The sequence below is a fragment of the Anopheles moucheti genome, chromosome X, assembly GCF_943734755.1.
Source record: "Anopheles moucheti chromosome X, idAnoMoucSN_F20_07, whole genome shotgun sequence".
Classification (NCBI taxonomy): Eukaryota; Metazoa; Arthropoda; class Insecta; order Diptera; family Culicidae; genus Anopheles; species Anopheles moucheti.
The window spans coordinates 16,218,327-16,231,321 of NC_069142.1; the positions used below are offsets into that span (position 1 = coordinate 16,218,327).

General features: G+C 41.1%; 1 protein-coding gene across 1 annotated transcript in view; it reads right to left on the reverse strand.

The window, feature by feature from the left end:
- LOC128306689 (uncharacterized PE-PGRS family protein PE_PGRS54) overlaps window positions 1-12,779 on the reverse strand; it is a 37,882-nt gene extending 25,103 nt beyond the window's left edge. The window contains exons 1-2 of the mRNA XM_053044276.1: window positions 12,731-12,779; window positions 4,429-5,157 (exon numbers count right to left, since the gene is read on the reverse strand). Of these exons, the coding sequence (XP_052900236.1) occupies window positions 4,429-5,157; window positions 12,731-12,779 (778 nt within the window). The remainder of the gene's footprint in view (window positions 1-4,428; window positions 5,158-12,730) is intronic.
- Between the last annotated feature and the right edge of the window lie 216 nt (window positions 12,780-12,995).

Here is a 12,995-nt window from a genome sequence, read left to right on the forward strand (position 1 = left end):
CTTTCGACAGGGCTTTGTTTCTGCTGCAGCAAAGGCAACAATTAGAATGTTTTGTTTCGCAGTACCATCATGTTCGCGTCGCCAATCCTATCCGCCCTGCAAATGTTATGTTGAGGTAAAAAATGCACCGCCATAAAACAGCGTTTCGCTGGATCCATATCGCTCGTCCCCAAATTTACTGCTCTCTATCTCGTTTCTACTCATTTTTGACGCATCAAGGTATCAAGGCAGCCGCTTTGTAATACTCTTTTAAGCTCGGGCTTAACACCAGAGCTACTTAATGCTTTGGTAACCTCGCGTAGAAGCTTTGGCCTATTTTACTAGATTCGTGAGTGTTTTTTTTATACCACGGATGTACGAAATGTTTGATCACATCCCAAACAACCAAGCACAGTCTTCTTATCCTGCAATCGAACAAATGAAGCACCCCGCTAATAACTAATAATAATAATAATAATAATAGATACAGCATTTTATAATTGCAAATTCCACGTTATCTTGTTTCTTCTGTGCATTTCCATATTTCATTATACCAACGATCACAATAGTAGAGCTGCCGGTCGTGGCGTGAAAAACGATAATAAAGGAACAGTTACGAAAGGCAAAGACAAAAAAATATCGCATCAATCAATACGCTACACGGATTAACCCCGGTGAACGGGTGAAAAACCGCTGATTGGTGTAAAACTTTCGAACGAAAATAGCGTAACGGTCTCGCATGGTGAAAATGGAGCATGATTTGATTCGATAGGATTATGGTTATCGTAACAAACCGGCTTTGCTGTTGTTGTTCGGTCGCTAAATGAATTAACCCTTACATGCGTTGAAGGTGCTAGGTGTCGCAAACGTTTACATGTTTGATAAATGCTTATTACAATTTGTTACTGATTGACGATCTCCACTAATGTCTAATATAAATTATTGTTTAAGTTTGGATGCGCTCATTTTAACCACCAATTTTCAAAATGGTCCATTTTCAAAATTATGGAAAATTATAGGAACTATAGGAATAGTATAGGAATTTGTTTATAAGACATAATAGAATGTACCAAGTATCAAGTGTATCTTGTCATTTATGGTTTTATTTGGCACACAACCAAGTCATATAGCTTATTTAAGTGCATAAATTAATATGTTTGATTTCGATTTTACCACGCTCTGAAGAGTTGCTCAACAAGTAGAAACAATGCAAAAAACCATAACACAACCAACAATATGTATCCAAACGGTGCAACAAAACAAAAAAAAACTGTGGAAACCAAGAAAAAATGCAATACAGCATCGACGGACAGGTGTACAGTAGCGCAAGGGAAAAGCAATAAAAAATAGTCCCCGGTTTTTGCCACTATCCTTACTCTGCAGCATTTTGATGGAAGTGTCTGGTCGACAGTGCTCGAAGCTACTAATTAACATGTACATGCTCATGTAGATGATGCAATTGTGTTGTGTACAGATATATGCATACAAGCTATTATTGTTATTGTTGGATTTTATTCAACCGAACAGGGTTAATCGCTTATGAGCTACCAGACGGGTCCAATCCAACGAGAAAACTCGCCTTTGCAACGACTAGCGTAAGTACACGTGAGGAAGCGACATATATATATATACGTGGCTAGAGCATCATACATATGTATCAATTTAACATCCACCATCCGCTTCGTGCCGAGCGGAGTTTGTTTAATTAAAACGATGTTTCTCGAAACCTTAAAGCGGCTCTGCGTTGCTCCTTTTTGGCAAATGATGCGCATCACTCATTCCGTGCATTTGAACAGCAGACGATTTAGCTCACATCGGAAAGGAGTAATGTACGTGCTTCTTTTATTTAAATTAATCAACAAAGCGCTCCTTTCACATTGTCTTGAATGGAATGTCCCTATCGTTGTTCAAAAACAGTCAAACGAAGTGTGCGTATTTTTTTTTTAATGCGAAGCTATTTGACTGCTCCCATAGTATTGTTTCCCATAGCATTAATTCGTTAAGCATATTGAAATGTAAATATAGATCATAATATTATTTGACATAATAGTAGTTATAAGTAGTATTGATTGTTTTAAATCAAATGTTAAATAATAAAAAGGATTTTTGCTAACATATGAATTGAAATTTACATCCTAAAAATCAGCAGTACAAAGACAACAATTATGTAATTTTTCAATAAATAAAATAGTTAATTTCAAAGTATTTTTCACAATGTTTTAATTAAAAAAAGGTAATAGGTAAGAACATAAGAACGAAAGAGGTAGAAAAAAAATGAATAGAATCAAAACCAACCAGCACATTTCTAAGTAAATGTTCAAGAGTGAACTACCAGAAGTTTAGACACATTTTGGAAAGCATTCTCAGTAATTACTTTTCAATGGACTTTGGAAGTGACCACATTTCGCAGTAAGTGGCGATCCAACATCTTGAATCAATTTCAGGCAAAATCATATCCCAGCAATGTCATGAAGATTACTTCAAAACACGTGAGGAAGCTTGAACTCAACTAAGCAATCAACTAAAAAATAAAAGTAATAAAGAATAGTGGAGGAATTTGGGGTATAGGAGTCCCATAGGATTTTTCTTTTGAAAATTAGTTAAACATCCAAATGACTATTCAGTAGATACAGCTTGCTTCCTGTGACTAGATATTCTTTATCGGCACTACAACATCAAGAGGACTAGGTCTGCCATTTCTGGCCTTCAGTTCTGCGTACGGGGAATTGATCCAGATGGGATATTTGTCCGGTCCGTTCGGATGAAGACCTGCGCCACTATCATCATGCCACTGGGACGCCCCGATGACTAGATATAGTGTACTACATTTAATTTATAATAGTCAATTTTTCCCTTTTTCACAATCTTTTTTATCTTGAGCAGTGAAATCATGTTCAAACTTATTAAATTTCAACCAAATTATGCAAGTTGTTACAACATAAATACGAAGTAAACATGGATCGAGAATTTGGCACACCACAAAGTATAGAAATAAGGGATTTGATTTTTGAGATCAATCGAAAAAATCGATTATTTTTACTGAAATATTTCATTTAAACAAATTAAGTAAAGTTTAGGAGCAAAATGACATCGCTGTTGGGAGCAAGAGCGCGACCCATTTTGCATTAGAGAAGCTGTCAAAAACTTAAACATTCTTGTTGACCCTACAGTTAATGATGATTATGCGTCCTTAGAAAATGATTTCGTTGGCCAAAATTGTCGACCAGATTTAAATACAGGTACTTTGAATTGGATCAGGATGATGGTAATCTTATACAAACAAACAGGTATTCCATACTGGTATTGGAAATGGGTCCTTGCTCCATCGCACAAAAGGCGCGTCTTTTCCAACCAATTTCAAAACGCTTCAAAAATAGTTGTATTTTTCATTTATTTCTGGAACACACTGATAAGTGCGAAATAGTGTCAAAGGGTAATTAAAATACATCCGGTATTTGTCAAAAAGTGTTTTACAAGGTATTTTGATTTGACATTTGTTCCAAATTTCGCTTGTCTACACTACCCATAACACATTCCAATTAATCGTTTTTCATTCTAAAATAAAGCTAAATGATTAACTAGAAAGTGTGTAAATATCTCTTTTAATTTCCCAATATCCCATCAGTCAACTGATATCTTTTTTCCCCTTAACAGTGTCACAAGGCAATACGGCGAAGAGTCCGTTTCATATATCCTCTGTCCTCTTATAAACCTGCCGTGACTCGTTAATCATGAAATCGCGAGGGATCGCGAGGCGCGTGGCGACTTAGTTTGATCGACATTTATACTCAAACTGAGTATGTTAGCAAGTCGTGTATTATTGGATGAAACTATTACCACAAACTAGTAACCATAGTTTGTAAGAAAATCGTAGTTATGACTCAATTTTCAAATTCAAATAAATACATTGAATACATCAGAAAACTGGTGTGTCGCTAATGGTAAATTATGTATACCATTCATGAAAATTGAACTATAACAATCCAAAGTTGTAATAACTAATGAAATATTGAAAATATTGATAGTTTTATGATTTGAACAGATAAATAATAAGGGTGTAAATTGAAATTGAAATTGAATTTGAAATAATGGATCATAAAAATAAAAAATGTCAAACAACAAACAATATAACCAACAATAAAAACGAAAAAATACGATTACAATTGTTTGTTTCGAGTCGTTAAAACAACTTTTGACATTTTTGAGTATTATGTAAGTGAATCGTTAAAAAATGTAAATCAGAAATGAAACTGTTTGACGTTTGAGGAAACAATAAAAGAAAATAATATTCATCATTTGTTGGCTATCTGATTGTCCGAGAATCAGTCAGCTTATGAGAGCTTATGAGCTTTTGACAAACAGAGTGAGACACGTTCGGAGTACGGACCCTATCCTGCCATATTAGTCACCAAATGCCAAAATGGGTTTGCTCTTGGGACCTATACTCACCACGGCCGCTGCGGCCTACGAAACGCAGATCATTAAACTTGGCAACCTGGTTCTTCATGACCGCGGTGCAGTTCCGCAGCTCGGCGCAGTAGTTCTCATCGTTGCCGGCCCGCACCGTCACCATCGTGCCGTCACCGACGTCACCGAGCGCGACGACCTTGAACGCAACCGGAAGTGTTTTATTCGAGCGCCAGTGCGGGGGCAGCACTGTGCACACAAACAGAGGACTCCCGGTTCGGATCAGCTCGCCCGGGTGCTCGGACAGAAAGTCGCCCAGCGTCCGTTCCGCCAGGATGTCCGACGTCATTTTGGTGTAGGTGTCGTTCAGGATACTGGCCGCCGACGGTGGGCCACTTTCGCCGCCGGCACCCGTGCTCGATCCGTTGCCATTGGTCGCGGTACCGCCAGCGTTTCCGGTTCCGCCGCCGCCACCACCGCTGGTGCCGGTGCCGTTACTGCCGGAACCTCCTGTGCCGCCGCCTCCTCCTCCTCCTCCTCCACCACCTCCTCCACCACCATTACCACCGCTACCAGTGCCACCGTGGTGCCCAGTGTGGCCATTGGGAGCACAGCCACTCAAGCCTCCTCCACTGCCACCGGTACCACCGCCACCCCCGTTCGAGGGTCCATTGTTTCCTCCACCTACAGCTCCTCCGCTACCACCTCCACCGCTTCCATTGCTAAGCGTCGGTGCGCTGTTAATTGTGAGATGCATAGTGGACACGAATTCTGCAAGTAGAGTACATGAAATTTAATTTGTTTTAGTTTACATAGCACATAGGAGATATTTTGTTCTTCATTCAAAGTCCTTTCATTTACAAATATTGTCAATTCTGTTACTCTGTTAAATCGATAACAATGTAGCAGGTTTACTTCAAAACATTTTGTATCTCGCGGCATCGCTACCATTTATTGTTTTTTTTCTTTTCTTTTATCGCAGTTTGAACATTTGAAATAACATGTTAATTATACTCCAGATTACAAAACACAGCATATTGATCAGTGCTCGGGAACTTTATTATAATGTGAAGTACTTTATGAAATTGTGAAAAATGGTCCCGTGATGACGATATTTGTTGATAAAAATGTAAAGGTCGAAGGTTTATGTAGTACTAGATTCATGAATTGTCCCTTAACTTTTTTAGCCAACGGGCATTGTTTGAAACTACCGTAGCTTGGACCCAATAGCTTAGTAACTTGCGGATCATTTACACAAGTACTGCACTCGCGATTATCTTTTTCCATATTTTATGGTTTTTATATTAATTAACTAAAATCATAATAAACGAATGAGCGGTTAGAAAATATTACAACTTCGTTTGAACGAAGTTTCATACGCGTTATGGGCCGTAGTTTGAAGACCCCGGATCTGATTAAATAAATAAAATGACTATAAATGACTTGTATCTCCAGAGATATGCGCCAACCCATCAATTTCAAGTACGGTAGGCAGTCCCCGAGATACGCGGCTACTCTTACATGCGGATTCGGAAATTTGACAGCTGTTTTTGGAAATTTGACAGCTGAGATAGTATAAAATCTTATCAAAAAGGTGAAAAATTGGTCGAAAACACTTTCCTTTTTCATTTCTTATTAAATCCTGGTAAAGTTTTCGTTCAAAAAGTTGCCTGAATTACCAAATATATAAATTGCTAGGCGACTTTGTAACTTTGCAGTATAAACGATATTACATCAGGATTTGATTTACGCGGAAATTTGAGATACGCGGATGTTTCCCGGATTATAGCGGTCCATAATAATAGCGTATCTCGAGGACTGACTGTACTTTTCAAAATTCACTTCAAAATGACAGTTGAACAAAGATGTAGATCATAATACGCATTTCCTTTAAATCTTTAATTTTAATCATTGGAACAAAACCTTAAACATTCACTAAATAATTTCGGAAACAAACAAACTCGAAGAAAGGGAATTATAGGTATTTTTAAAATTAAAACAAACTCTTGTTTTGAACTAGTACTTCTACTAGGTCATGTACTACGTAACCCGATAGTCAGTGCTTGCTACGGGGGATTGGTCCTAGTGTGATTGTGGACTAGTCCTGTCGTATGAAGTCCGGTGCCGTTACCAATTCACCACCAGCACCACCTAATAGCTTGAACTAGTAGTGTTCCCATTGCAATTTTTTTTTTTTCTAAAAGAACGTTCAGGCCGTTTTACTATAAAGTATGAATATTACGAAAAAAATAAAAAATTAGTATTATCATAGAATTTTTATAAGTTCGTTAAAAAAATAAATGATATTCGAGCGTCCTAGTGTTTCTTCAAAACAAAACGCAATTAAAAAACTTAAAAATATCTTGAAGGAAGATACGAATATTGAGTATTTGTCGTAGCAAAATTCGACGTTTTCAATTTGTGACAAAAAGTTGTGCATTAAAAAAAGCTTTTTCCGGGCGCTGCCCTGACGATCGGAACAACCAGTGTGATCATGCAACTTGGAAGTTTGGCTCCGGGTGCTCATGTGGACTCATTTTAGTTCACCTTCCTCGCAATTAGTGCTTCTTTTATATAACCCGGTTTACTTGGTGGATTTAAACAAGTTGAACTTTCACTCATGGCAGCGTTCGCTCCCGTTTGTATGGCAAACAGTTCGAGACCTTTTGTGCTTTGGATCTGAGATAAATCCCATAAAATTTCATACGTTTTGCAAAAATGTTAAGTAAACGCGTTAAATAATGTTCAAGAAATTTGAACATTGCTGTTGCCTATCGAAACATTACTCATCTTTTTTGCGTGTTTATTAATTATTTTCAACGGTTTTAAAACAAGCTATGGTTAAACCAAGAGTTAAAAACAGTTAGTCATACATTTTATCCTACGTCAAATTTTCAAATGAGCGTCGAAGCCTTCCGGAATGAACGAGTTATATGATGAATGACTATCCGGCATGGAAAAAAGAACTTGTTACGGCCTGGCCATTCTGTCGAGGGAGACGACTAATTTTGACCAGTCAACACTTGCTAGGGGGGATTAGTGTGGATGCGATTTTGGCCCGATCCGTTCAAGAGAAGACCGGCGCCTCTACCATTATGCTACCGGGTCACCCGCGGAAAGTCGATTTCTAGATGATTTTTTATTTTGTTGTTTTCATCTACTTTAATTAAAATAATTAAAAACAAAATATTAAAATAATCGATTCATAGGTATTTGTAGGCTTTAAAATCCCACTGTTTGATTAGTGTATGTTTAATTATGTTTAAAACTTAAAAAAAAGTAAACAGCAAACGGTAAAAACAATTTATTGATATTCGTATCTGTCACGAGATCCCATTTAATAAAAATTCTTACATATCAGTAAATGCATGTCAGTTCGGCTTTTTAACTGGCAACGGATTAATGTATTTAATTTAAATAATAATACAGTTAAATCTTGCTGATAGGGATAGGAATGCGTTCCAACTAGTAAGTTCGCACACGATAGTTCGGTTGTTTCTGTCAATTTGTCTATTGAAGGCGCAAAATCAGCACAAAAATCGAGCAATTGATCAAATAAGCACTCGAAGCTTAAACGAGCCGAACATGATTTTTTTACAAATAAATAAAAAAAGAAGCTTAATATGCCATATTCATTGAAAATGACAACCTTGTTGGTAGGCATGCAACCCAACTATTAAGGAGGTAACTAATAATTGAAGTTGGGTAATGATATGCGTTGGTTAAGGAGCCGGTCAAGATACAGACGAAACCCTTACCGAATTCACAAGTATTGAACTTTTTCCGCTAAACGGTGACGTTTCTCGCATATAAAGAATAGTTATTACATTCCTATACCATCATGTATAGAGCACATCGATTTCATAGTAATCAGGTCCATGAAACAATTTCCATAATTAGGTCCTTCCAAACGTTTCCCGCGTCCATACGAGTGATTTCCCCCACAATTTTTAACACGATGGGCCCGTTAAATTGACACGGATAGGAATAAATGGTATGAAATTCGTGGTGCGGCAAAATGCGTGGAAGTACATGAAAATGAAGGGATTGCTTCATAACCCAAACACGACACAACACTTCAGGACATTCCCTAGACACTTGATTGGTATTTTCGATCTGCTCGCTGCTTGAGTGCCGCGTTAAAGTACACACACATGCCCGCGCAACCACATATCCCTTTCACGCTTCTCCCTTTTTGCCGTCCCCATCCGCTCCCATTACCTTCCCCCATCTGCCCTTCCGGTCCATCTTTACAGGTAGCCCATTTAGTGACTGAAAAGAACACTCGAACTGCACTCGCGAAAGCGGAACATCAGAGAGAAAATGGAACGAAGTTTGAAGCACGATTCGAAACATTGAAAGGAAACAAAAAGCGCGATGTGATAGTACGGTGACACAGAAACACTCGCCTGGATGGATCTGCGGTTTTTCGGCTCATGTGGGAAATCCTGTCCGAGACCGAAACCACGATTCTGTGTTTTCCGTACAGCTTCCTGTTCCAGCAGACATAAGCCTCGACGTTTTAATGTCACTTAGCGTATGCGTGTGGGTCTGCTCGTGTGGGTGTGCGAGCGTTGTGTGTTGTCTGTGAGGATGTCCGCTTAGCATTTTGTGCCGCCGGATGTCCTGCCGCTTGCTGTGGAAGTGTAAAACCACTTCCTTCTAGCGTGTTGTAGCCCCATTGAACAAAAAACGTATAGTACGCTTGCTGACCTGCCCAGCACAGTTGACCGTACCCATATCGCATAATGCACATGTACATATATATCAGAAAGACATTGCTGACTGCAAAAATGCATACATTTGTGCTACTGGTGCTGGAATTAAATTCTTCATCACTTGCCATGGTCACAATTCGCAACACAATTTTAATCCATCAATGTTTGCCATATCGAAGATGGCGACTTAACGCACTCCCTGCGTAATAAGAAAGTATGAAAATTGTTTGAGAACGGTGCTTCGGAATTTCAAGATTTTTTTTAAATTGCAATTCAACTTACAACAGTTAAATTAATTAACTAAATGAAGTAATAATTAAAACAAATTATTGCTTACAGGCCAGAATTGTTTCCGCCCTCTATCAGGCGCTCCCCTGACTTTGACCACTCAACAAATGTTTGATAAAACTTTAAGTAGCATTAATATTTGTAACAGATTTAGGATAAAGTTGAACTGTTTAAGGAGGTGTAGGCGGTGGTAGGGGGGGGGGGGGGGGAGGTGGAGGTCTAGGAAGGGAAAGAATCGAGAGATGAAAACCGTTGGCATATTCAGTGATCCAGTGCTGCTTTATAGCCCAGAACTTCTAACCAAAAATAAACACACATCTGGCCGGCGCTAGAGAGCCCATTCGATATGGCCCAAAAGGAGGTAATATCGAACGTGATGAGTGCTAGTCGACTGTCGACGGCTGCGACGGCACGCCATGGACGAAGACTTATAAATTTTAAAATAAACTCAACTGCGCGCTCGTTGGCCAGATTGTTTACGGTGGTGGGAGGGCCAGTGAACATTCCTCACCTTTTCCCTGCAGCCTGCATGCTGCCGGTGCGTCCGATGGCACGGGTCCGTACGCACGACAAAAGGGCCCCCAGCGGGCCGGCGGGAATGCCGGTGCCACAAGTTGCGCCATGCTAGTGTCCCGCCAGGTTCCACTCGCTCCCGGCGTTTGTTATGCGATTCTGCTCGCATTTATGGGTTTACTCGGCGGCTCTTCCAGCCCTACACTGACCCAAACCACCCCCCCCCCCCCCCTCCACCCACCCACTCATCGCTGCCGGCCTGGTTACGAATAAAATGAATAAAAAGGGTTTAGCACCGCACAGTACAATCGCAGTGGCATGTGCTTCTGGGTGGTCGCCACACACACACACCCACACACACCCATCCCATCCCAACCCACCCACCAACCCACACATGCACGCACCATTAATTAACCTTCCTTGTACTACGGAATTGTTCCCCGGTTTTTGCTTCAACTGCGGAATTTTTCGCGCGCGCATTCCCGAGATCGCTACACACGCACTCGACAGCATCCGACACCTCGTCACGCAGCTTCTCGCACATTATCGTGCGTATTTGTCGCCGGTTGTTTATGCACACAACGCCTACATCGCTATTCAGCGACGAACAAAAAAAAACAACAAACGCGACACGAACAAACGATTCCAGCAAAGACAAAATAGATACACCCGCGGCACCTGGCGCTGGGGTTGGGTGGCACGAATTCATAAAGAAAGTGTCAACTTTCGCTGGCGGCCCGGTTGCTGGGAGCGGCGGAAAATGTGTGTGTTTTTTTTTGGCCATCCCCCCCCCCCTGGCCGCTTCGTGTGAGGTCTTGGCAGTGCAACACCAGCACATGCAGAAGCGGTGAAGGAAAGATGTAAACACGCCAAAATCTCATCCAAACTCCCGTTTCGCTCGGACGGTGTGTCCGGTAACGTAAATAGACCATTTTATCCGTTATTTTGTGGCACCGCAGCGAAGGTGCATGCGACTTTCGGGTATCGATAGCAGTGTACACGAGCGCAAACATGGCCATCCACCCGGCGCGTACGCATTTCCCTGTTGCATTATTGCCGCTTGTTTGGTTGCACGAACGATATAAACAACTGGTCAACTAAGCGACGATCCCCCGGGCGCAGCGGTGCGGTGCGGGATGTTGGAGGAAAATTCGCATTATTGAAACACCACGGTGTGCCCATTTTTGTGCACCGAAAGGTCCTAGGTTGGTCCAACCTGGGAAAAAGGAGACCCAACCGCAAAGAAAACAAAAACTCCGCACCGCGCCCGACCGTGCTTGACCGTTTGCAGCAATTTAGGCGCACCGCGTGTGTAGTTAATTTAAAAAATTCGCATCCCGTAACTTCGTTCACTCCAGTGCACTCCTTCCCCTCTCCCACACCCACCCCCAAAAACATCGAATTCATATTGCCGGAGTGCGGCCGTGCGCGCCGTGCGTTCCTTCTAATGCATCTTCTGCTGCATTCCTAAACACTTCGATTGCCAAGTGTCGCTACACCAGTGCGTTTTTATCCTTTTGGAGTCGCGCACCAGCTGACGGTAAAGCATTGCGTGTTGAAGAGGACAAAAAAAACTTACTCCTCCTCCTCAAAAAAAAAACCAAAACCGAAAAAATCCACTCATTTTTTGTTCCACGCAGTGCGGTTGGAAAAATTGATCACTATAGCGACCCGCGGCAGAACCTCCCACATGCGTGTACGCGTGTGTCGAGTTTGGATGTTTTTTTATGTTGCGTTTTTTGCTGTTGTTGCTCTTGTTGTAGCTGCATTCGGTTTGCATAAAATGAAAAGAAGAAACTAACGCGCTGCACACACACACACACACACACGGTTATGTTTTGCAGTGGTCTGCGAATTTCCTTTGCTTTTAACGCCTGTTTTTTTGTCGTTGGTTTTAAATTTGTTTGATTGTTTCGTTTTCACTTTTTTTTGTTGCGTTTGTTTGATATGCTTGTTTCTATAAAAAAAAACCACATGATAACGTGTTACCTTTGACTCGTTCAGCGTTCGGACAATTAGCGATGCGACCGCTAAGGCTATGTGCTGGTGCGGGGTTTGCACTCCCGCTTGCCTGTGTGCGTTTTATCACTGGTTTTCTTTGTGCGTGTTTTGGGGGTGTGTTTGCTTCATCTGCGTGCGGTCGCAGATCGTGCGGTTGGGCATTATGTTTGATCTAATATTATTGATAGGTTGGCTGCGGCGCGGTTGATAGATGATGCTAGCAATTCGGGTGAAACGTTTCAGATGCACTTTAAACCTTACCGTCAGATTGAGTAACCAGTCATTGTTCATTGTTTTCTCCTTCTCTCTCACACACACACACACACACGCTCTCGTTCCCTCTTTCCCTCTTCCTTTTCTCTGTTACAATGCGTGGATGGAAAACTGGACAAATGGGGGATCTGTTTCGTTACAGCACGTTGCGTTCCATGTTTTGCATGTTTGAATCGGCAATATATATTATCGTGCTAAGCGCAAAGCGCGCTAAGTATTTTAACAATCAAATTACAAATTTCAACGTTTGAGCACACTCCTGTGCATTATATAGAGGCGTGCTGCTCACCTTAGATATTGCAAGCTTTCCAGCCCACTGTCCAGCTTGATCGTTTGCGTATCCGTTTCAGTTCCGCCTTAGATAATGCTCGCGTTTTGTTGCAACTACACGCGCGTTAACTCTCATGCACCGCCCTGTCCACGATCGTTCATATTTTAGTGCGAAGCCTTTTGCATACTTTTTTGCTTCGTTGTGGGAATTTAAATAAACTGGAAGGTACTTAACTGGGACATGTAAACAAATGTGATTGGCAATCCATCGGCCGACGTACCGTAAAAATTTGCACTGTGAAATTGACTTTCATGCACGCGGCAAGACATCACTGGCAGAAAGTTTCCACGACGTTCCGGGGGGTAGTTGAGCTGCCGGTTTAATGATTGAGCTAAACCAGCAAATATATCAACCGCGTGAGGATCGTTTGAACGTGTTTACATTCCTTCGTTATTTTGCCTTGCCTCCACACAGTCCCGTGGATTTTTGCGGGTTTGATTTTCACTCAGTTGCTCTTCATTTTCCCATTTGCTGTACACCACAAT